The 25,267-nt window shown below is 42.0% G+C and overlaps 1 protein-coding gene across 1 annotated transcript; it reads right to left on the bottom strand.

Moving 5' to 3' along the window:
- Positions 1 to 290: 290 nt before the first annotated feature.
- pamr1b (peptidase domain containing associated with muscle regeneration 1b) lies at positions 291 to 23,683 on the bottom strand. The gene is made up of 14 exons (XM_080027332.1): positions 23,489 to 23,683; positions 15,859 to 16,035; positions 14,676 to 14,801; positions 13,490 to 13,604; positions 11,185 to 11,402; positions 10,544 to 10,651; positions 7,960 to 8,130; positions 7,616 to 7,807; positions 6,543 to 7,397; positions 6,272 to 6,448; positions 4,983 to 5,049; positions 4,519 to 4,748; positions 3,067 to 3,425; positions 291 to 2,351 (listed from the first exon to the last, which is right to left on the bottom strand). The coding sequence occupies exons 1-14, from the start codon at positions 23,640 to 23,642 to the stop codon at positions 1,767 to 1,769; spliced, it is 3,534 nt and encodes a 1,177-aa protein (XP_079883458.1). The 5' UTR covers positions 23,643 to 23,683; the 3' UTR covers positions 291 to 1,766.
- Between the last annotated feature and the right edge of the window lie 1,584 nt (positions 23,684 to 25,267).

Below are 25,267 nucleotides of genomic sequence, written 5' to 3'. Positions count from 1 at the left end.
TGATAAGCTGATATAGACAGAGGGCATTGTAGGTTTGCAGATGTGGTCGTTGATTGAGCGCCCGCTTGAATCAAAGCACAGCCCCTCTTGACATGAAATAACCTAAACTTTCTGGATGGTAAACAAAATGGGTTTTGGTGTTGGGAAACACACATGCTGCAGTGAACAAAACAAAGTGCACACCCTAAGCTGGTATGTAGCCCCAAGGCTTTGGGCAAGTATGAAGATGTGAGAACATATCTGTTCTGTCATTGCATTCATCACTATCAAATTTGATTTTAAAGCTGCACTAACAAAGCTTTCATTTATTTATTTGTATGATATCAAATGTATTTACAATGAATCAAATTTCTACATTCAGTGTGAAAGGGGTCATTGGTCAGCTTCCTGATTTGCTATGCAACTCTAATCCTCATCCTTTATAGTCAACAAGCTGTCGACAGTTAGTTCAAATGACAGACGAGTAGCGACATGCAGCTAGTGAACATGGTGTAACATTTAGTAACTTACAGGCTTGATATTTCTCTTAGGAGCTGGTGGATATTAAGTTAAGGTTCACCTAATCAAATGTAAAGAACTTCACAGGCTGGCACATAGTTGTATTTCACATTTTGTGTTCCCTATCTATTTTTTATATTGCCTTGTTTTGAAAACAGTTTATTTTCATTTTTTAGACTTCCAAATGCGAGATATTACCAGTGAAATTCTCATAGTTAGTAGTACTGACATGTTTTAACGTTGATTTAATCATGAAAGCAGATGGATGTTGCATATTGTTTTCAAATCACCAAATTAAGAAAAAGATTAACCAACGAACAGAACCAGGCTCTCTATATTGCTGCTCCTAAACATAAAGTAATAATGTGTTCTTTATTGCCCCCTTTTGGAAGTTGATATATGCTGCACCTCCTCAATCTATGTAAACTCACTACTGAATAATGGAGGAGGGTTAGAATGGAAGTAATTGATTTCATTTGAGCACAGAAGAATTGATCTGTCAATAACGTGCCCCGTTTATGGTTGTGAAAAAATGGTGACGCTGTGACCTGGATTTGTCTGCTTCACAGTGCAAACCTACTGTGTGCTCCAAATATATAGCGTTTCTAAACAAATCATCTCAATATAAGAAGAACTACGTTATATATGTATCTAGTCAGTAGAAACATAGGTGTAGCTTCCTAGTCACTGAATGTTACACTAAGGTCGAAAAAATAATCACTCTCTGACACGCATTACCACACCCACATTTTCTTTAGTGAAAAACATCCAGGTTTTTCTGTCCTTCAGTACAATATGTACATCTTCGTTAGTCATATGAATTGATAGAGTATTTGAGTACATTACAACATATATACATACTAAGGAGTACAACAACAAAAAACATCATCAGCCAGCCCAGAGGCTTGAGATGTGGTTCTCTGGTCATTTTCAAGTCTGTAACCGTCAGGTTGTTGGAACCTGAGCACTGAAAAGTCTTCTGGTGAAAGGTTGATGCCCCCACCACATCTAATGTGTTAGCGCCCCCTTCAGTTCAGAGCACTGTGTTGTCCAGTGTTTCCAGTGCTTTCTGTATTGATTGAGGAAAATGCCCTAGCGCATAAAGACCAGGAAAAAACAGATTACAGAGGAGGAATACGCTAAAATACAGACAAACATAAGGGAGAAGAGGGCGGATGGAAGAGAAGATAAAAAGGCATTTAAATATATTAGAAGCACAGGGGGGGGGAGGGGGAAGAAGGTTGGTCAGTCAGTAGAATTTTGTATTATTATTTCATATTGCTCTCTATCCAGTCTTTGAAGTTGGCTACGTGCGTGTAGACGGTGTACAGGGCCGGATTGCACTCCCCTTGGTCGTAGCCGAAGCTCACCAGTCCCAGGAGTGTCCACAGGTCTTTGCTCTGTCCCTGCACCTGTTTAGTAGAGCCCAGAGAGGGCTTCTGGTTACTGCTGATACTGCTGCTGGCTGGGAGGACCAGGACTCCCCCAGTGTCAGAGGGACATATGTTAGAGGGCCCATAGTCAGGCTTCTGGCTGGCACACAGCATATTGTCCGTGACGCTGACGGGCACGCCGTTACGAGCGTACTGCTGCTCGCACGGGACCACGTCGGCGAGGTGAACGCTCCCCACCCTCGCCCTCTCGTCGGGGCCCAGCGAGGAATCAGGCAGCGGGGACCAGCCCGTCACAAGCCCTGTTCCAGAGGTCACGTCTACTAATCCCTCCTGGTTGTCTGACAGGCACAGGGGCTGCACCTTCTCCCCGATCCGTGCCTTGTCCAGCAGCTTGACCACGGCAATGTCAGAGTCGAGAATGTAGGGGTCGTAGTTTGCGTGAACAGCTATGGAGGCCACCTATAAAAGGGAGGAAGAGATAGACTTACTGTGCGAGGTTGGTTAAAGGGGTCACATAGTAGTATGCTCGTTTTCAGGTTAAAAAATTTAAATTTGGGTTTTATATTCAAAACTTTTTTTGATGGTGTTGTGTCCGAACAACCCCTTTATATTTCTCACAGTGCCAATGTTGAATCGCCCATTTTCAGCCTCTATCTAAAACGCTCCGTTTTAAGTCTCTTTAAGCCCAGCCTACTTTTGTGTGATTGGCCCTGAATCTAACTGCCAGTTTGAATCTAATTGTCTGTTAGATCAGGGGGATGTGGATTCTCCCCTTATGACGTAATAAGCTGAGAGATTGTGACTGGGTTTTTTTAAGGTATTTTTTGGGCATTTTTATGCTTTATTGATAGTGCAGAGAGACAGAGGTGAAATGGGGCAGAGAGGGGAGTGACATGCAGAGAACGACCGCGGGTGGGAATCGAACCCGGGTCTGCTGCTGGGCCCGGCCCGGGGGGGGGGGGGGGGGTACGCCCCACCAACTGAGCTAAGGGCGCCCCCTGTGACTGGGGGTTTTTGAACACACGTTTTCAGAAAGGTGGGGAAAAAGAGAGAGTGTTGTTTTTCTCAAAGTTTAGGACCCATATGTTGTAAAAACCATGAACGAGTGCATGCTGCATAAAAGGTGACCTTTAAAAAGATTCTTTAGAAAACCATCTAACCTTCGGTAACTTACCCTCAGGTGTTGAAGGCCTTTACTTTCTCTTTGGTCATCGCGGTAGTGCTTCCCTACCACCACCTTGATCTTGGCTGCGTCCAGGGGATACACCTTGCCGAGCTCCGTCACACAGTGGGCTGCGACCACCACGCTCCTTTGGTTCAACAGTGCCCCGCTGCACACCAGCTGCCAGTCGGAAGCCTGATCACTGTTGCCACTTCCTGTCCCAGCTTTTCCCTTCTGGGACCATGCATGGCTGTCGGCCTTGGTCACCTTCTTCCCAGCTCTGTTGGTGGAGCGGCGGTAGATGGCTGCCAGCCAAGGCCAGTGAGCCTCTGCCGGCCTCTCTGGGTCGAAGGTGGGATGCTTCCCACACACTTGAGGAGGTGACAGGATGAGAGGAGAGAAAAAGAGATAGAGAGAGAGAGAGAGGTAGAGAGGGATAAAGGAGGACAGGGAAAAATTAGACTTATACTGAGACTGTGTCAACACTTGCTGCTGTGGGACTGTCTTTGAATCGGCCTTCCCCTCCTGAGAGCCTTTATCTTAAATGTACACATACGCTTGCTACTTTAAAGATCGTTTGCCAAAAATGCAAAGCAGTGGCATAGATGGAGCAACGTTAGATAACCACAGACCACACAGTCTTCTGAAGTGAGAGCCACCAAATCATGAAAGAAGTCTTAGTGTATTTTTTTCCCAAGACTCTCTTGACTTGGGCCATTAACGTATGTTTTACCGATCCCAATAAAACGCACTACGGGGATTCAAACATCGTCTTTCTGTTCATCAACCATGTAATATACACAGACTAAATACATGGTCTTCAGGCAAATGTTTTCACAGCTCACAGACCCAACACTTTTCCAGATTCTTAATAAGGCAGGCTGACCATGAAGAGCAGTCCGCTTTGGGAAAACTTCAAATAAATCAAAGCCTCCAACCCAGTGTGTTCTACTCTTCTACACAGAAAGTGTATTATTTTGTATGAATAGTGCAATTGAAACATTAAGAACTTGTCAAGACAAACTTTGGTATGCCGGATCATAATTGTCTTTTGCGACATTGTGTATTACTGGGAAAGGTGCAGTGTGACTGGATCAAATCAAAATCAAATCAAATCAGTTTCATTTATATAGCTGTATAATATATCATATTTGCCTCATTGGGCTTTTTTAATCAAAGATCCCGATCATTTAAACTCTCATTGCATCTATCTCACTGCTCTGCTGTGTCAGGTATTGGCTTTTCATCTCAGTCGCTTGGGGGACTTTTAATTGAATAGTAATAATTGGTCTACAACTGGCAGGAATGCCTAAGAGATGTGTGAAGAAAGACACACATTGTTGATATGTGGGTGTATATCCTCTGTGTTGAAATGTGTGTCAAGTGTGTTTGTTGTGTGAGAGTGTGAGTGTGTGGCAGTTCCTTCCAGTAGTCAGACAACTAGTGGTCCGCTGCTGCCCTCACCTGGTGAACAGGAGACATGACGCCCGCTCCATTTCCCAGTCTTCAAGCAGGTTCGGCGAGAACTGCCCGAGTGTTGGTAGAACTGGGAAGCGCATTCGTACTCAATGTGTGTGTAAAGGTGGTGAAAGCCCTGGGGCAGCTGGGAAAGCACAGGAGGGCCTTTGGTGGGGCCGTCTGACTGGAACTGCCGGCCCGGCCCAGATAAGTAGAGCTTGTGCAAAGGTGTTTTTCTGAAGGGGAGAAGAAGAGGCCAAAGGTTTTTAGACATAGACCTTCTTTGAAGGTGAGCGCAAAAAACGAAAACAAAAACTATGTACTGTATGAAATGGCAGTTGTTGCTTTACATTCTTAAATTCTTAATTAATAACTGAAGAAAATACTATAGATTATATAGTGCTTAAGGATATAAATAGTTTTTTTTTTTTTTTACTTATAGTCATGTTTGCTGTTATTAATAAACAAACCTGGATGGTGCCTGAGGTGGAAGGACTCTTTGTCTAACCAGCTCTGAAACTTTGGGCTCCCGACATGCTGCAAATAAACACACAAAGTCCCATTAACATCGGCTGTGTTTTAGGTGGACCTGCTGGAACTGGAACAAACTGAATGGACTGTGTTGAATTCTAACAATAAGTGGCATGTCTTCATCACTTTCTGAGGGCTTTAGAATTTGTAAATCTTGGCTTTGATAGATTTACTATCATGCCTAGAATAAAGACTAGAAATGGTTAGAAACCAAGACTGGATCCAACCTGCAACTCTAGAGTTCACTAATAAACATATTATATCTTGGTTTATTCCATACCAAAGGTAAAGTGATGCAAATAGCAATTTCTGCAGGTGGATTCTGTTACCTCCGAACATGCCTCTTTGCCATGTTTCAATCTCCATGTTAAGTTTCATATAAGATAAATGGCTCGTGGCTGTAGTTTAATATACACATGAGAGTTGTAGCAATCGTCTCATCTTGTAAAAGAAAGAGGAAAAGTGTATTACCCAACATGTTGAAACAACTATCAAACCAAGCTGAAAAAAGGATCCTTTGGCTGATGTACATCCTCCCACAGAAGCACTTTAAATCCCCAGGGAAAGTCAAGCCAAATGACAGGTCGACCACTTATCTTTTTGGCAAATAGCTGAAGAGCACCCAGACCAAAATCCATTAAGAACTAATTAACTTTTACTGCTCCCGACTAATGGATTATTGTCCTGCAAAGTCCTTTACCCTCTGGCATTTAACGTTAGCATATATTCAGCGTTTCAGAAACGTTAACTCATTAGCCTATATCTATGATACATTGAGAAACCCATGACCCCTTATTAAAGGTGGAGTCAGCAATTCTGGAGAATGCTTGTTGTCCATATACCTTAAGTCCTAATCAGTGAATAACTCCTTAGCTCAGCTACCTCCATTGTTAATAGGTTCTGTTAGCCTGGTATGTAAGCGAAGGGTATGTAAACAAAGGGGGCCCACCGTAGCTAGCAACATGCCCGTTTACAGAGCTGTGTATTGACACCAGATTTCCTTTAAGCACACACGCAGCTGATTGTTATGTGTGATATTCACTGATTTTGAACAAGCGTTCTCCAGAATCGCTGACTCCACCGTTAATGTCTTTCTCATCGTCAAATCAAACATTGAGTCTGCAGTGTAATCCTTAATCCCCCTTTAGATTGTATACTTTATCAGAAGGCGGTAATTACTGTATATATCCATGCGGTAACAACACACAACCGACTAACATAATTTTACCTCTGACACAGAGGGGCTGTTTGCCAGTCCAGGTGCCATCTGGCTGGCAGCTACGTCGGGCATCGCCGCTGAGACCATAGGAGTGGTTACAGAAGAACTCAACTGTTTCAGGCTGCAGTCCGGGGAGCGGCTGGTGGTAGCCATGGTAGGGGCGAGGGAGAGGTGGGCAGCTTTTCTCTGCGGGACGGGAGAACAGACAGTATAGGTTAGGGAAAACGGTCCACACTACTCTTTTTCTTATTGTTGTTTCTCAATGAGTTTGTCCTCTTACCGTTGAAGCTCTGGTTGGCTTCATTCTCCTTTTCTTTCTCTCTCTCCTGCCTCTCCCTCTCCAGCTCCTCCTTTGTTTTCTCAGCGGGATCCCTCTCCTCCGGCTTGTCCTCTTTAACTGTGGGTTTTTCCTTTGCCTTCCCACTCTCCCCAGCTCCCCCTCTGTACATGGTGTACTGTGTAATGTTGACCCTGGTGGTGGGAATGATTTTCCTCTCGGGCTCTGGGGATCCTATGGTGTTATTGTCCGTCCCTGTGTCCTTTATGACCGTGTTGTTCTTTGTCGTCGTTTCCACCTGAAATATCTCCACTGTGTTTGTTTCGCCCTCGGCCACGGCCGTTTTCAGCTTGGTGTCGTTGGGGCCCACTTTGTCCCTGTCTTTCTTTCCATTCACCTGCTCCTCTTTTCTCTCCTTCTCTTCTTGTCCCTTGTCTTTTATCACGACTATTTCCGTGATGTCGGTCTTTCCCGTCTCCGAGGTCGTGTCTGGGCCCCCTTCCTTTTTCTCCACTGTGTTCAGGCTGTCGTCCGGGCCTTCGCTATCCACTTTATCTTTACTGCCTCCGCTGGGTTTCTCTGAGCCACTCTTTCTTTCCTCTGGCTCTCCCTCGTTCCCACCCTCACCCGCAGTTATCTCTGGAATAGTGCCAGCGTATTTGTCTTCTCCGTCCACGGCTGTTGGATTCTGCCGCCCAGTGTTTATATCATCCCCTCCAAAACTTTCTTCTACTTCTCTAGTTGTGTTTTCTTGACCTTTCTCTTTAGTTTTGCCGATATCTTTGTCAGTGTATATATCCGGTTCTGTCTCTTTCGCCTTGTCTTTGTCCTTTTCTGCTTCAGTAAGAGTGTTATTAACTGTGGAATTAAGAAGAGAAAAGAAAGAGCATTAACCAATTGTCTGTTAGCAGCTGATAGCAAATCTTTTTGTCCAAAGTTGGCTGGCCAGGCTGAATGACTCATTTTCTGAGCCCATTTAATACCTTTATCATTATATATTTTTTTAAAGTCAAATTAACTGTACTGGCTTATCCATTTCCTTTTCAATCTGCATTATTTAAGAAACTTTGTCTGACCTTGGGTGCAAACAGGAGAAGTCCCACTCCAGGTGTTGTTAGGGAGGCAGGTTCTCTGGGAGCCCCCACTGAGTTCATAGGGCTGGTAGCACATGTACTGTAGGGCAATGAGGACGTCATTGGGTCCATAAACCAAGAAGTGGTCCCCATGTCTTGGCTTGGGTGGTAAACTACAGACTCTTTCCACTGGTACTAGGGACAATTAAGAAAAAATAGGATTTTACAAGTTGCAAATTGTCCATGCATCACAACCAGAAACAAGCAAATGGTACGCATATGATATTTCCCAGATCCTTAATTGTTATTTATTTGAGAGAAATAAACAATCCACGTTATTTTCTTACCACAATCTGGGGCAGGGGCACTCCATGTGCCATCACTCAAGCAGATGGCAGTACGAAACCCCCGCAGCTCAAAGCCAGTGTCACAGATGAAAGTGATGCGCGCCCCTGAGTGATGAAACAAGCCCTGTGTGGATCCATGGGTGGGCACTGGAGGCCTGTGGCATCCCAACACTGGAGTGGAACAACAAGCATGAAAGTGTTATTCATGCAAACATGCTGTCTTATTTTCCTGCTTCTTAATTCCTCACGCTGGATTGTCAAAGTTACAATGTCAATAGGATTTGGGAGGCATCTGTGGCATTCCTCAAGACCACACAAAGAGACCTATGGTGTGTTCCAAGCTTGTAGGTGTTTATAGGTCAGACAGGTAGCTCGCAAACCAAAATCTCAGCGGAGCTTTAAATTAGCGTAGCCTGCTACCTCCGAGGCTCATTAATGAATAATTTCATCCCATCCTGGTAAAGTGTGAATGGTTCACAGCAAGACTTCCACACGTATCTTGTAAACGAGGAAGAAATAGAAGCAATAAAAGAGCTTTAGTTAGACTGTTCCATTTTCCATTGTTGTAAACGTGTTTTTTATGGAGCGGGATAGTAGAGATTGGTAATGTGGTGGTGGAATTCTGTGTTTAATGTGACAACCTACTGCAAAAAAAAATAACAGTATCCAAGTCAAAAAATAAAACTTCAATTGCAGGCACACATAATGTATTGAAAGATTACGCCACCCACAAACAAGTTCACGAAAACTGAGAGCCATGTTAACACTGTTATCATACCATTACAATACTATAATAAAGTTGGGACAGATCCATTGATTGCACTGACTGTGGTTTTTACATAACTTCATAACCAAGGAACCCTCCCTACATTCTGGGCGTTTTTTGGCCTTGCGACCTTAAGTCCCTCAACAGATGGAGAATGGTGTTTGGCCAACAAAAAGGGAAAAAGTAAACTGTAGTTGACCTCCTTCTGTATGTCTTTTAAAAACAGTTGAAGCATCCTGTGGTGATGTGGGCAAGTTGTATTGCACTTAAATGATCCATCGTCCGTGTCAGATTTTGGCCACAGACAGACATAAAGAGAGTCTGCAGTTTTTAGACTGGAATGTGTACGTAAATCATCATCATTCCTTTTTTTTTGGTGAATTGCCTTGGAAACTATGCTGAACACTGCACTCCAAATCAGATCAGACTCAAGAAGGGATTAAGCTTTGCCAGAGAGGAAAAAGAAAAGGGAAGATATTTTTTTCCTTACTTTGAGCTTATACGATAATATGACAAGATTCCCTCATACAGAATGAGTTTCAGTTTAGGCTTAAGACAAATGACAGGTTGATGATTGGAAACAAAAAATACAGAATATAGCAGATTCATTCTTAAAATGATCCATCTGAATCTGTGGCATAAGTGTAGACTACATTTCCTCTACACAATGACATTAGCGTGATTCCAGGTCTCTTCCATTGAAATGAACAGCTCATGGTAGTACAGATGAATGGACACTGTGTGGAATGAAACTCCTGCCTTTTTTTTTACTGGTTTCTCCTGCTGGCTTGTGTTACAGAAGCAGAATTGTTCCACCATCAGTTTTATGGACTCAAATTTAGCCCTGAAAATGCCACCACAAGAAGAAAAAAAAAAGTGTGTGGGGTTCAGGAAGTCTGTTTTTGCAAGACCTTAAGGGAGGTGTATTGGATATAAAAACACAAGTTCGGGTGCAGTCACTCATAAATGAAATACCTTGAACGGCAACCAAACCCTGATTGAGCAGTATATGGGTAGGGCATACTCTACATGACATTATGGAGCTTTGCTATTGTGTGTGGTGAAGAAATGATGCACTGATTTAAAATGGCATGTTTAGATAAAAAGAGTTTGATGACATTTATTAACAAACATTCTTGATTTTCTATATATTTTGTTGGAGCATTTTTCCACCTTTCCTTTCTTTTAGTGAGGTCAGTTGATTAGCCCGTCATCTTATCTATCCATGCAAAGCATTATGGGTTCATGCATTAGCTGGTTCAAGGCTGCTTACTGTCATTTCCCGCACACATACTTGTATGAGGGGCATTAGGATTGCCAGCCCATGTTTTGAAACAACTTATTTTCCAATATATATTTTTTTAATTAGCCGATTGACCGAAACCATAGCTGGAACTGCATGGACCGAGAAGCCAGCTGGTCTGAACCTAGTCCAAACCACAGACCTCTCCCTTGTGAAAGTGAATCATCGCCTTGCCTCTGGGCAGGAACAACAGCAACAAAAGTCCTTCAGGAAGAAGTCATTTCTCACAATGTTTGTCATAACTGGGTGTGTCCAATTTCAGATCAAAACTTATTAAATCATTTTGACATTTCGTAAGTGTCAATACAGTAAGACAAAAGTTTTTCAGATGCTATGAGAGATGGAAAACTCAAGTCATGCCTACTGTATTTTCATTTAACTTTTATTTATCCTCGAGAGACCAATTGAGGGGTGACCCTCATTTACATGGCCTAAAGACAGATTTATTCTTCCCTGCCGGCATTTATATTAAAACATGGAATACCAGCATTTTTCAAGATGGGTTAGAGACTCACCATTTTCACACCTTTTGCCTGTGTAGCCAGCCAGACAGGCACAGTGGTACGTGTAAGAACTGTCCAGGATACAAGTCCCATCGTGCAGGCAAGGAGAGGAGCTGCAAGCTGTAAACAAAAAGTGCGTGACATTAGGGTACAGAACCAAATGTTGAATTTATTACCATTTTAATGGTACAATCCAAGAAAAATGGCCCACACCAAGCTACATCAAGGGATTCATAATCCAAAGCTGGCACCATTTAAATGTCATCTTTTACTTTCCATTTCTTAATGCATTTAGGCAATTTTACACAGAAAGCCTCTGTTTACTTTTATTAGGTCTGGCTAAGCATCTGGTAACTTATGCGAGTGTGTTCGTGTGTGAGAATGAGGACATATTTGGAAGACATTTTGGTCAGTCGTCAATTTATCAACAGGCTGTTAGCAGGCTCAACACAGTGACGAAGCCTTTTAGTTCTTGTAGGTATCAATCATGTACTGTTAATGGGTCTTACACTGTACTGTGAGTGCCTTGGAAAACTTGCTTGCATTGGTTGCGGTCAATGAAGAGAAATAAGTTATTGGTAGCAAATACATAATATATTAGTAATAGCAGTCTTGTTGTTGTCGTTGTTTGATGACACCGTTATTTGACCTGCCTGAGCTCTCCTGGAAAGTGGCAAAGAATCCATCAAAGTTCTTGTAACCATCGGACACAAAGAGGATGTGTAGACTGTTGCCAGAGCTCTGGACTGGGACGGGTCTGCTGTTCCCGCAGAATCGACCAATTACACGCGAGCGGATGCTGTCACCGTCTCGGACCTCCACGTAGTCATAGCGACAAGAGCTGTGGAACTCCAGACTCAGCATCATGAACCTGTCAGTGGGAGGTGGAGTATAACAAAATAAAATAAATTCAAAAAAGTGTCTGACAAATAAACATACTAGTTTTAAGACAAGTCTGAAGTGGCTTTTTTCAAAATAAAATGTGACAAACTAAACTATCAATCATTGGAACTCATATTTTTGGTGTGTTGCTTTAATAGTGTTTTCTTGGATAATGAGAGCGCCTGTGTTCTCTGGCAGTGACAGACCATGTTGGCATGGTACTGACACTTTAAAATCTATAGACAGCAAAAAAGTAACAACCGTAATGATAGCTACTGAATACATACACAGCTGCTAACGGGGATTTGTCCAACTATAACCCAAGTCACTTTTAGAAATGGTGAGTGAAATGTTTCTTATTTTAACCAGGATTATTTTCTGTTTGTTTTAAATGTAACATAGATTAATGGGAGTTTAGTTGTTCGCAGGGGAGGAGTAACTTTAGATGAAATGGAACACATATGAAGAAAAGGAGTTGTTTATTAAATCAAAAATTCTGTTCAGTATAATGACTGTTATGATACATTTGCATACACTTTGAATTCATGAGTCGTTTGGTCCAGCTGTAATTAGAGTGTGACATTGAGAGGGCATGCTAGCTGGCATAAGAAAAACAAAGCAGTCCCCTTTCCCCTTCCTGACAATTTAAGATGTAATCTCCTTAGCCTTACTTTGGACCGGACATGAAGGACTGATGAACTTTATACAAGACACTGGCATGCTCCCAAAGCCTCTAATTTGACCCTTTTATCAGAGACCCTTGGATCACTGAGACTTAGACTAATGACATATACAGTGATGCTAAATGTTAGCCTGCAGGATCTCCCAACAATGAATGCCAGCTGTAAATGAGTCAATAGGTTGCCTCTGATGCCAGTACACAAGCTTCCATGACTGAAAGCAGAGAAATACAGACATATATCTTTCCATAATTATATTCCTGAGCACAGTAGTTCTTTTTCACTTCAGGGGATTCTTGAATTGACATAAGAATTTGGCATATTATTTTTCTCTGTTTTGATATTTCATCGTCATCACATAACTAATCCAACCTAGCAACATGCATGACACATGTCATGGTTGTTCAGTTTAATGCAAGGCATAATATACAGCAGAAAATACTTGGAATCGTTAAATGTATTTTATGCACACAGCAAACCAGTTCCATATGCAATGTACATGCCTAGCCTGTATCTAACTATATAGGGCTTTTGTTCTGCTAAAACCCTGCACAAAATGCTCGCCTGTAAATTGCTGTATGTGTAATGGAGAAAGTGACAGAAATAGAAAGTTATCACTGGACTGAAACAAAATAACCTTTCTTGAAAAAAAGGGAATGTTGTGGTTTCCAAACGTTGCTGTGGACTTGCCATCTGTCCATGAAAAACATCTTGTAGAAATATCTGAACCGAGTGGAAATGTGACTTAAGCAGGCCAGCTGTTAATGTCTATTACAGATGGACAATGGAGATCACAAAAACCCTTGGACTCTTTGATGCCAGATGCAACGGTGGCGATTTTAACTTTATGTAAGCAAAGGTTTGCAGTATTCTCCCATTTCCAGCATGCGCATACGTATATGTAAACTGTGATCATTTTATCCGTATAAAATATTACTTGTTCACTTCAGCATGGTGTCATTGGAATTCTTAAGTTGAAAGTAGTTCCAGTGAAAACTGCTGATGGCAAAGTTGTGTGGATTATTTGGAATAACTAGGGGACTTCTTTTAATATGATTTTAGCCACGGACAATAGTGACACCCCTTTAAGGATATAAACATGTGTTTGATTGTTCCTTGGTCGACCACATTGAATCACACTGAAATATCTCAACAACTATTGTATTGCCTGCAATCTAATGATATTCCCAACCTCAGCTGTATTTTGGGTTTAGTACTACTGTAGCATGCTAATACCTTAACCACAACAATATCGGACATGGTAAATGTTATACCTGCATGTTAACGTTAACATTAACTTTAACTCAGTGATATTACCTCCCAGATCTGCTCTAATGACACAGGCAGGTAAATGGTGACTAAAGGAACAACAGAAGCAGAGTATTTGTGGTCTCACCTGAGTTCTATGGTAAAGGGACGGTCCACCTGTATGGTCCACTCACAGCGAGCATTGTTGGGGTAACTCTCCAGCACCAAGTGGCCTTGCCGTTTACGAATCACACCCCCGCACTCTGAAAAACACATGGGAAAGAATTCCATTTTGGAGAGTGGTGTGGTATTTAAAATTCAGAGGCTGCTAATTAGAGCTTAAGTATTAGTTTGAGGGTTAACATTCAGCTGTTTTGGTTACCATACGAACCAAAAGCAATTACATTTGAGTTTCCAAAGCCATTGTAAAGAAAAAAACAACAACACTGTGTTGCTCTCAACAACATTAAGAAGCGTAAACACAACTCACATGGGGGCAACAAAGGCATTCAGCACTCCTTCCAGGTTCTGCTTTTAATTAAATGCATGTTTGTTGTGCCCCTTGGCTGAATATTTGCATATTGGGAAAAGCTACAGTGTCCAAAAGGTACGTATTAAATTGTTTTATGGGATTCCCCAATGTTGTTTCAGTTAGTTAAAGGTCACCTATTATGCAAAATGCACCTTTTCATAGTTTAACAATATTAATATGGGTCCCCTGTGTGTAGAGACTCCCCAAGTATGAGGAAAACAACCCTCTCTCTCTTTCCCCACCTGTACCTTTCTGAAAACCTGTGTTCAAAAAAACCCAAATCAGATTTCTCTCCACTAATGATGTCATAAAGGGAGAAGCCACGCACCCTCATTACCGACTTAACCTAACGCTACAGGACACATGTGATAAGCACGCCCCCAGATTCCCCTGAATCTAACCGGGAGTCTGCCAAATTGAGCAGCCGGGCAGTAACCGTGCTCACGGAGGACCTGGCCAATCAGAGCAGACCAAGCTATTGGAAGGCGGGACTAAAACAGAGTGTTTCAGACAGAGGCTGAAAGGAAGAGATTCAGCAATGGCACTGTAAGAATATTAAGGATTTTTTTGGACACTACACAATGAAAACAGTTTTTTCCAGTAGAAACCCAAATTAAAATGTTGAACCTGAAAATGAGCATGATCGGTGACCTTTAATAATAGCTGTATATTGGTCCCAGATGGAGATAGATCAGCAGGGAAGGAAATAACTTACAAAGCATTGTATTCATTTCACTTAAATATAAAGCATTTATAGTAAAGCCATGGAGGATCTGCCAATTGGGAGAACGAGGTGACTTACTCAAGCAATCTCCACCGGACCAGCCAGGCCGACACTCAGCACAGTATTTGCCACGAATGAAGAAGTCATCCCTTGGCCCCCATGTCCCATTGTTACAGCGCTTACAGTTCTCAAATATACTGCAACCTGAAAGAAAGAGAAAGAGAATTACAGCAAAACAGGAGTCAAGCTATCGTTATCGTTTATTGTTAGAATAGGGAACACTTTCCCCAGACAGCTCAAGCCGTGTGAGACCCATGCCATGTTTCCTTAAAAATCAACACTGCTAAACTCATTAGGCTCATCTGTCACTACAACAGACTGTACAAACATATTGCTATTTCCTGACATAGAAATGTGGAGAAACCCACCTCATAGGGATTCCTCGGAGGATGGCTTTTTTAATACACTGCTATAGAAGGGTCTGAAATTACCCAAGTACAGGTATGGATTTTAACAACAAATGGCCTGGAGGCTGGGGGAGTCATAATTGTATGCAAGGCTGCAAACATTTGTTGTTGTTAAACAGTTAAACATAATGTACAGGTACTGTATCTATTCGATTCTGAACAGCTGTTTTTTATCTATAAAAAGGGAAACATTAGTAAAGTCAAGCTGTGAAGAAAATAAAGGTACACGTTCTTTAGACGAATGGCATGTAGTAAAAAATAAAATAAATACAAATTAAAGCCATAGTTTGGATGCCTGATGTGTAGCACATGTGCAGACATCCCCAGGCGATTGTATTGTTTGTATCAACACAAACAAGTTTGCACCCATTTCATTCACAAATCAAGTGTGTTCGTTCACTGCCGCACTAATTAAAGAAGGACAGAGTTAGTCAAGGTAAGAAGCTAGGATGGGTAAGGATGGGTTGGTCCTGGAGACATGAATAGACACACACTGTATATATTATATATATACTGTATATAATTTAGGGATTTTTGTCATACTGTTTGTAATGTTAATTCAACGAGCTGTGCAGTTAATAGACAGCACTTGGTCTTGGCTCTGCGCAAACCACATTGCAGATATCACTGAAATACGATTTTGAAGGATAAAGGTTTATGGGCTGACTGGAATCAACAGATGTATACAGAATGTTGAAATGTGGAAGTTCTGGCAACTTTTTTTCTGTTCAAGTGAAGAAGTGTGCAAATTGAAGGACACATTCAAATAGGAATATATTTGCTGGGGGTTTCACCTGGATGGATGATGCAGGGGTCACATTCATTGATGGCATTGCGGCAACAGGGCACGGCGTAGCCCACCGGAGTACCCTGCAGGGGGCATTTACAGCGGATCACATCGTACTCGCAGCAGCCTCTGCACATCACGTTCCACTCTGGGCCCGGGCAGTGGTTGTACAAATACCTGTAATCTAAACAAAGGCAATACATCAGGGTCAGCAACTTCAGCAAAAATCACTCTGACAAGCAAGCAGGAAACTCATTTTTGTGTTTTGTTTACGTAACCATCATTTCAAACGTGTACAGGAAATGAGCGGAAGGTGAGTCAAGCGTAGAGAAAAATATGCCAAATATATTACGGTCAGCAGAAGGATTTTGGCGAGTTCAGTGTTTATCTGAGGCTGCTCTGCACCGGCTTCCCTGGTTATTTCCACAGCCATATGTTTGCAAGCTCCTTACTTCGGAGAGGGCAAGTCTTTTCAGTCGTTTAAGCTCCTCGGTGTGTTCTCGTCATACTACATTATATCAGACATGTCATGGAATAGAGACAAATCACCAGAAAAGCAATGCATGGCCCCCAGTGTAAGAACACTTCTTTGTAACATTTTTATCCACTGAATGCAACGGTTAATTGGATTGGAACCCATGCGATTCGAGGACCTTTGAGCCTGAGTGCTTATGATTACGTAACAGTGGATTTAAAAGCCTAAACAGACAAGTGGAAATTCTCTTGTGGCAGATGCGGAGGGAGAACTAACAGAAGCTGCTCTTCAGACTTGGCACAGTGTCGCTCCAGCATTTTGTTGTACCCTCCTGCCCGCCCTGCAATCATTATAACCTCTCTGCCCTGGGCCCTACACTCCCACCATTTACCCTTCCCAATACTTTTCAATCTAAAAAAGGAAATTGCCTTTGGCTTGGGTCTGTTATTTATTTTAATTTTTTTTGCTAATTAGACACAGAGACTTAAAATGCACGGACAAACAAAAGCAACATCTAAAACTGATTAATCCCGTAAGCGGTTGTTTGCAGAGGGACAGTCAACTAGAAAGGACAAGCGCAGATGTCTTGGAATGCTCTGAGTCATCCCTGCTGCTGTCCTTCCACATTAATGATATCATAAATTGTGTCTCAGTCCGGCTACAATCTGGCCTTCATCCTCAGCTATTTCTACTAGAAGACACAGTGAAGTACGGCATACACACTGTCATTAATCAAATAGAGAGAGTGTAGGTTGTGCGAAGCCATTAGGTCAACTTGTGCGGCGTTTAAGGGCGGGCGTTTGTGATTCATAAGGCTGTTGCAGTCGTTTAGCTGTTTAATGACTCCTGTCTGTCCCCGCGGTCGTTTACTGTTCTGATAATGTGAGCTCGGCTGGATTTGTTTATTACATTTATAGCATGTTCAACAAGCAACGGTCATTTTGGCATGGCGTGTTATACATCTTAGAACTATGATTTAGAGTCCTTCTACGATTCGCGGTCCAATGGCGCCCACACACTCCAGTTCCCTTGCCCAATGCCCATGCTGGTAACACTTACCGCCAGTACTGCTTTCTTGTGGTTAAAAGCAATGTACACTTACAACCCATATGTTTTGTTTTTTAATCAAAGCAGACATTCACACATTGTCTTCTTTCACTTCGCTTGCCCCCCCCCCCACCCCCGCGATGAAAAACAGAGAAGCTCAGTGTTCTGAAAACAGTCATTTTTGTGGATTTATTTTCACCAAGTGTAAGAACCACAATCATCTATGATGTGGGCACGGAGTGTGTTTTAGAGAGACGTCCGTTGAGACAGGAAGAGGACAATGTGCAAAGAGTGCTATCATCCATTATGCCTACTGTGAGTCACAAACAACTAGGCTTACACTTCAGTCAATGAATGGTACAGTAAGTAAAAAGCTGTTTTTTTACGGGCTTAATTGTTTTTCCTCAATATATAGTATGTCAGTAAAATCAACATTAAATACATTTTAAAAGTCTAGTGCTTCCTTTAAAATAATACTCCAAAGATTTAGCATTGCACTCGTATAACCTTTTTCGGAATCACAAAAAAAGTCAAAATCGATCATCGAGCAGAACCAATAATTCTGCTTTCTCTTTGATTTCACACATAGTTCTTCCGTTACAAAACCTGGAGCATCATTACCCACAATGCAACTACACCACTTGATCCATGGAAGATTAGGGCAAGTTATTCTAGTAGCAGCTAATGAAGCCTTAACATAAGAGAGATGAAGAGCGGGCTACAGAGATCTTGTTAACCTATTTCATTCTAACTCCGCTCTCTAACATTTTTTTATATTCTTTATATATTCCTTATTATTTGTCATCTTCAGCCCTAATCTACGCAGACTCCAGTGACATCATGTGACTCCCTCGAATGAGAAAAACAAAACAATATATAATAAAGTGATGTATTGAAGCTACCATATGATTTATTGCAGAATAGCCTGACTTTGTTTAGTGTTGGCACAGCAGACGTCCGTCCAAACTCTGGTCTGGTTTCACTCGCACGCATTACAATGAAGTTGAAAGAAAGTTTTTCTAACCGCTATGACGATTGCTATGATTGCAATACGACCCATATTAAATAAGTGGGAGACTGGGTATTGTTAAACAAGAGGGTACGGATTAAAGCCACTGTCAACTGTGTTGCCGACCAATTTTACAGTTTAGTCTATAAACCGCTGCCGTTAGCTGCCGCCTTCCAAAGAATAACAACAGCACGCATGAAATCAGTGTTTAAAAAGCTGTGATGCCTGCCACCTGGGGATTGAGAGGTGCTGACACCATCTGTGCTTCTTATGGGACAGCTTGTCTGCTTCCTTAGCAAAAGGATGCCGGCCGGAGAGACTGTGAATCCAGATTTATAGGATATAAAGATGAAAGGGTCAAATGACTTTATGAGCTGGCCTGGTAATCTCATTACATGGATCTTTGCTGTGTCTTGTCCTTAGGTAGGTGAATTACGTCCTTTGGCTGTAACTGTCCTCACCACACTTATGGAGAAGACCACTGATTTATAGTGGAAGGGAACGGATCCTAATGTATGCTTATGCCTGGAAATTCATTTTCTGTCTCACTTCAGTCGGTCAGTTGTCATGAAAGAGCATGTGTTGCTCAAGCTGTTTCAGTGTTTATTCGCTGTGGACCGATTCAGTTTGCTGACCTCCAGCTCTGGCGAGATAAGATTGTTTTCTGAAGCTTGACTGTGAGGTTTTTCCCCCAGTGCTGGACACATGCTGGAATGCAACTTTATTTTTGTTTTTTTTCAAAGAGCTATCGCTTCTCCAATAAGTGTTAACTCATTCACAACGCTAGTTCCTTTTTACTTAACTGTGCCTTTGCTTGCACCCCATGGTGATTGTAATTAATAATTTGAGCATAAGCATACTGCCTTGTAAAAACACATCTGTGAGGCTTCCAGGTCAGCACCTGCCTGGGCAGTAACAATTTCATGAGGGGTTTTTACAGCAGCTTGGATAAGGTCTGAACAGGTGGGGAAGTGCATGTGCACAAGAAGAAGCGATGGGTTTGTCAGAGCATAACTATGTATGTCTGGCCTTCACTATTTGAGCATTAAGGCTATCAATATCATTCCTTTTTCATAATCTATGGACACAATGCTTTGTTTTTTGCAAAAGAAGACACTCAGACACATACACATATGTAATGGCTGAAAACAGTGGCATGAGCTTGTAAAATGTCATGCCATTTATCCCAATTCTCAGTTCCCCAGACCTGTAATTTAACCTGAGTCTGTTAAAGGGGGAAATTCATCTGATAACATTTCCTTCTTTATTTTGTCTCTAACATCCTTTCCATCCAGCCCATCTGATGTTTATGTGTTGGTGTATGTGAGAGTGTCTACATATTTCCCCGGTGAACACATAACTATTATCTGTGTGAGAAGACACGGCACCGAGCCATAGAAACACAAATGTTTTTTTCCCTCCTGTCCTTCAGCTAAGCATGCAGATTTGTGTATGGGTTGTTCAGCTTGTCTGCTCTTATATAAGTCCTATCTGTTTTTTCCATTCCAGATGTTGCACTCCTGAGTGTTTTCCTCAACATGCATGTCAAGGAGCCATAGAAATGAAAATAGCAGTGACACAGGCACGACAACAGACGTTTGCCTGGCGGGAGACCTCCCCTTGTCACAAAGCACTCCTACCCAATCACAGGCCCTACAGGCCCAGGTCGCATGGCTCAGCTGCACACCTTTGATGTGGATCCAAAGATTGACATCATTATAAAAGGCAGAACAGTGGTCATGGAAGTTCTCGAGTCCTGTTCTGAATCATTTTGTATTACCTTATTGAATCTGTGCAAACGTAAGGCACACGGAGATGCACACGACTATTTCACAAGCCCTGTAAAAACCAGCAACAGTATTAATAAATTGTTACCCTGCTGCATTAAAAAATGTGCTGCATGGGCTGAATTTGAACCGTACAAGTGACTCACACACCTGTGTCAGCCCAAAACGGTGCTATCATTTTTCTTCTCTACACAGCTAAGAATAAAACCCAAGGTCAGCCCGTGATTTTTTATTTCATATAATTATGCTTTAGCATCCACTTTTGCTCCAGTTCACATGAACAGCAAAGCACTGCCTGCGTCTCAGATGACTATTTTGATTTTAAAATATTATCTGAAATACAGCAGGGCACACGTCTGCCCTTCTGTGGCATTTCAACCAGCTATTGTCTAGTTTGTTTTTTCATGCTCACTGCTCAGAAGCTGTATTTTCCTCATCCTGAGTCTTGTCTTGATGCACAACTGACATTGCTAAGCTATGTTTAACTACACACACAGATAAAGAGCACAGTACAATGATGACTTAAGCAGAGGCCAGTGAGAAGTTAAAGATATGTTATACAAGCTTATCAAACCCAACACAATGCTATAGCTGAGTCACCTACATTGGACATGTGGTATACAGTATATGCACATGTAACAGTTATTTAATAGCTCAACATTTGGGGAAATATGCTTGTAGGCTTTACTTTATTGGCGATTGCTGCTGCTCTATGTGCCCTCAATTGCCCCCTGGGGACAAATAAAAAATGTTTTATTTGAATTTGAATTTATAGATCAGAAAATTGATTTCATTTATTGATTATATGGGGACTATGAAGCTACCATCAGCAGTAAAAGAAGCTCAGCACTAAGACTGGAAACAGGTGTAAACAGCTAGCTTTGCTTTAAAGTGTAAAACTGAATTAAACAAAATGTCCTGTTGTGGTTTTAGCTACAGGGATTAAGTCACTCCCTAGAGGCTTTAAGTCAAGGTGACTCCAGGGAGTTAACTGACCTCGAAACAGTCCGGTAGAACCATCTGTAAAATTCAGCCATATTACACACATACATAATTTTGATTATTTAGCTTAATACGTGCTGGATGGTGACTTTGTCACCTTTGGACAGAGCATGCTAGCTTTTTCCCCCTGTTTCCGTTTGTTCTCCTAAGCTAAGCTAACTGGAGGTATAATTTCACATTAAACAGGGAGGCATAACTCTGAAAGACATTTTCCAAAATGTCAAACTATTGCTTTGCATGTTTTCACACTTATCCCTACTGGCATCTGGCAATGTAGTCAGTGTAAGTTTTATTTGACCATGCTGCTTTGCATAGTCCTAGCCACAACATCATTGAGTCAGACTTGTTTCCTGCCATATAAGTTGAGAACTCTGTCAGAAAATAACATTTCCCTGTACATTGAATAACAAGTTACAACATACAGTATGTATCCACTACCAAATCATTTGTTTCCTCCTGACAAAGTGGTGCTTATTTAATGGCAACATGCCATGGAAAAGTAAGTGCACGTATGGTGCATGCACGCGCAAGTGTACAATTCCTTTTGCCTACTGCCCACAGCAGCTGTCTGGTATTTTGAGGTTAGAGTGATTTTGCTGTCAGGCAGACAAGCAAACTCCCCAAGGAGCTCTTTGGGATTTTGTGTATCTGGTTGTAGCCCGATCCGAAAAGCTGATCCCATTGGTCATCCTGCAGGTTTCTTTAAATAAACTTTCTTCCTCTAGGAAACCACCAATCAAATGAAATATCCTATCACTCTATTATCCCCATTGATGAAATGGTATGTAAGCACATCAATATGTAGGTCAAAACAAGAGTCTGAGATGCGCACAATTCTACAACATTTCATTCCTAAACTCCAAATGACCTAGAGTCTCATATGACACACAATTTTTTTCCAAATGTACAATCTTCTTGTAGCTAGATTCTATGCCAAGATTACTCCAATGTTTTTTTATACATATGCTAGCCTTTGTTTATTGCGGAACACTGACTACCCAGTAGCTCAGACAGCTTCCCAGTGGACTTTAGTTAAACAAGCTTTAAGGAGAGTATGCCAAGAGGACAGATCATTGGATGAGTCCGCTGTGTGGAGGATGCTGAACAGGAAACCTTACAGAGATCAAAGATGCCTCAGTAGGGACACCTAAACATGCACAAATGGACAAACCCCCCCCCCCCCCCCCCACACACACACACACACACACACACACAAAAAAAAAACACAAACACAGACATCTCTACACAGTCAGGAATTGCATGTAAACACCTCTGCCCTGCTTTTAAAAAAAGGAAACACTTTTCTTTGGTTGCCCAATGAGAACAACTCATCATCAGCTGATTTTACTCAATAACAAAACAAGCCTTGCTTACTTAGAATAAGTGACTCAGACAATAACAAGTAAGTAAATAAATCTGACAGAGGGAACTCTCATAATCGTTGCAGTGTTACGAAGCTGGGCTGTGCCCAGCCCTTTGCCACATTCACCCAGATTACAAATTGAAAGTATCTCTTTACTGTGTGGTAACCGCGCTAAGAGGAACCAGACATCGGGCAGAGGTTTTGGTTGGGAGTCTCGGAGAAGGCGTATGGTGCACACATTACCAAAGCCGGCAAGATTGACTCAAACCTGACTCATGTCTTCCTTCAGCAGTTCAAATGGTCATGGAGGGTAAACAGGCAAAGACACATTCTCAATCTCAGGGGAAACTCACCCATAACAAACACTCTTTAAGCATTTAAAGAGGAGCTTGCACAAAAGGAAATAAGTGCCAAGATTCAACAAGTCTATTAGGACTTTAACTGCCTTACTTTACCTCGAGGAATGTGTGGTTGGCCACATCCAACTGTTGCTGTCTTCTATCTGAGAGCAGAAAAACACACCTCACTTTTATTTCACATGAAAACAACTGCAGAGAGTAGAGAGGAGTATGAAGATCACCGAGTCCTTGTTTTAATAGGACAGTAAACAACAACCCACAGGAGAATCTCTCCCCCTGTATTTCTCACAGCCAATGTTGTAAAGACAAAAGAATTGCACAAACTTGTCAGTGCTGTTTTTTCCTGGCTGCCCTTTGGAAATAAAAGTTGGATTTTACATCACTGTCTCTCTGTGGCTCTCCTTTTTACAAGCCTGGCCGAGCGCTGTTATGCTCCTAAAGGATCACAAAGGATGGAGAGAGTGCTGATGCCGGCTTTTTTGAGAACAAAGAACATAAACCATGTTCCAATCATAGAGACAGTGTGAGACGGGGGGGGGGAAAGAAGGAGAAGAAGAGCATTGACGGTAAAGTCTTTGCCCTGCTGGTCTCTTACCGTAGGGCAAGGCTGTCCCTTGGGGCAAGGAGATGTGGATGAAGAGGAATATGAAGAGGAACCAGCCCTCCTTCAAGGTGTCGCTCCAGGGGGTTTTGTTATGGGTGCTCCCATGGGTTTGCCCCAGCTGCAGTCCCCGTCCCGCAGACAGCATGCTGCAGTCTGGAACTCTGTTTACTTTCTGAACTCAGCTGACATCACCTTCCCTCAGCACTTTGGTTCCTTCCCTCCCCCTCCCTCCGTCCATTTCTCCTTCTCTCTCTCTCTCTCTCTTTTAACTTTCTTTCTTTCTCTCTCGCTCACTTCTCTCTTTTGGCTTCAGGTTACAGCTCAGCCTCGCAAAGGAGTTCCACTCGCAGTGGTCTCCCAAAAACTCCCCTCGGCTCGGCTCGGAGGACGACGTCAGCGGTTCTATGCTTAACTCATTATGAGGTCACACACACACACACACACACACACACACACACACATGTTCACAAACACACACACACACACACATACACACACACACACACACACACACACACACACACACACACACACACACACACACACACACACACACACACACACACACACACACACACACACACACACACACACACACACACACACACACACAAATGAAGGGACACACACAACCAGTTTGTGTTCCAAACTATGTACAAACCACACTGTCAAGACCTATGATGTGGTGATAGAATTTATGTCTGCTTCACTGCTCATATCTAAAAAATATTCATGTGTCTTCAAGTTCACACCTTACTGTGATTGAAACAATCATCTGTAGTTTTAGAAAGCAGTGGTGTAGTGTTAAGCATTCAGTTATTAAAGTCAGTGATTAAAGTTGCAGTGTGTCAAGATAATTTCCGCTTTTCAGCACAGACTTGGTAGAAATGGAATATGATATTCATTGTACACAGTATGTTTTTATTAGTGTATAATCAAATTAAAAAAATGTAAATAAAACGTTTTTTTTTCTTAATTTATATCCTTAGAATGAGCGTTTTATGTCTCCACGGAGGCTGCCATGTTGCACTGCCATGTTTCTAAAGTGTTACAGAAAGGCCAAACGCGTTTTTTAATATATAGCCTAGGGTATCCGCTGGAAAGGCACCTGTTGGAAGACGAAGAATAAGTACAATAGCTAAATACAACTTCCCCTCATGACTTGATATTGTGGTAAGACTTGAGGCAGTGGATGATGCATTCTTTAGTTACTAGCTTTTTGTCCTTGAAGGCCACCTTAGCTGCTGTAAATTCTCTGAACACGCAAATTTTCTTTCTTGCAAAAAGTAAGGTGATTAGATTTATTAGCCACTCTAATGTATGTAAGCTAAATGCCAAGGTAACTGCTTAAAGGTAACATAAATCGCCAACCCGCGTCTCTGAAGCTCAATTATCACGACATGTTGTCTCTTGAGTTCAATCTCTACAAAAACCAAAAAGTAAAAACAATAACTTTACTTATTACAAAGGTTGATGTGTCAGACTATTTCCTGGCTGGGTCTAGGAACATTTTTACCATTGGACAGAGCCAGGCAAGCTGTTTCCTTCTGTTTCTCCCTCCCACCTCACAGTGAGAAACAGCAAAGAATGCTACCTAAAATATGCTTAACTATTACTCACAACGACATACACGAATACAGTTATCGAAAAACAGTGTTCCTGATGAGCCTTATCGGACAACTGTCATCAGTTTGAAACTGTGCACTGTTACACGATACATACTGTACAAACGCAACTCAACGGTTGTTATGTTGTACGATCTCCTGGGTG

This window comes from Ammodytes marinus, assembly GCF_949987685.1.
Source record: "Ammodytes marinus genome assembly, chromosome: 5".
In the NCBI taxonomy this organism is placed as follows: domain Eukaryota; kingdom Metazoa; phylum Chordata; class Actinopteri; order Uranoscopiformes; family Ammodytidae; genus Ammodytes; species Ammodytes marinus.
Note: the sequence above shows the minus strand (reverse complement) of the source record. Positions and strands in the feature narration are given on the sequence as shown.

What these genes read in the sequence shown, in the direction of transcription:
- pamr1b (XM_080027332.1), bottom strand. Translation starts at nt 23,642, where the DNA reads ATGCTGTCTGCGGGACGGGGACTGCAGCTGGGGCAAACCCATGGGAGC. An exon ending in AGGCAAAAGGTGTGAAAATG is followed by an intron (nt 8,131 to 10,543) that starts GTGAGTCTCTAA and finishes GTTCCACTCCAG; the next exon opens with TGTTGGGATGCCACAGGCCT. An exon ending in TTCTCCTGTTTGCACCCAAG is followed by an intron (nt 7,398 to 7,615) that starts GTCAGACAAAGT and finishes TTAATTCCACAG; the next exon opens with TTAATAACACTCTTACTGAA.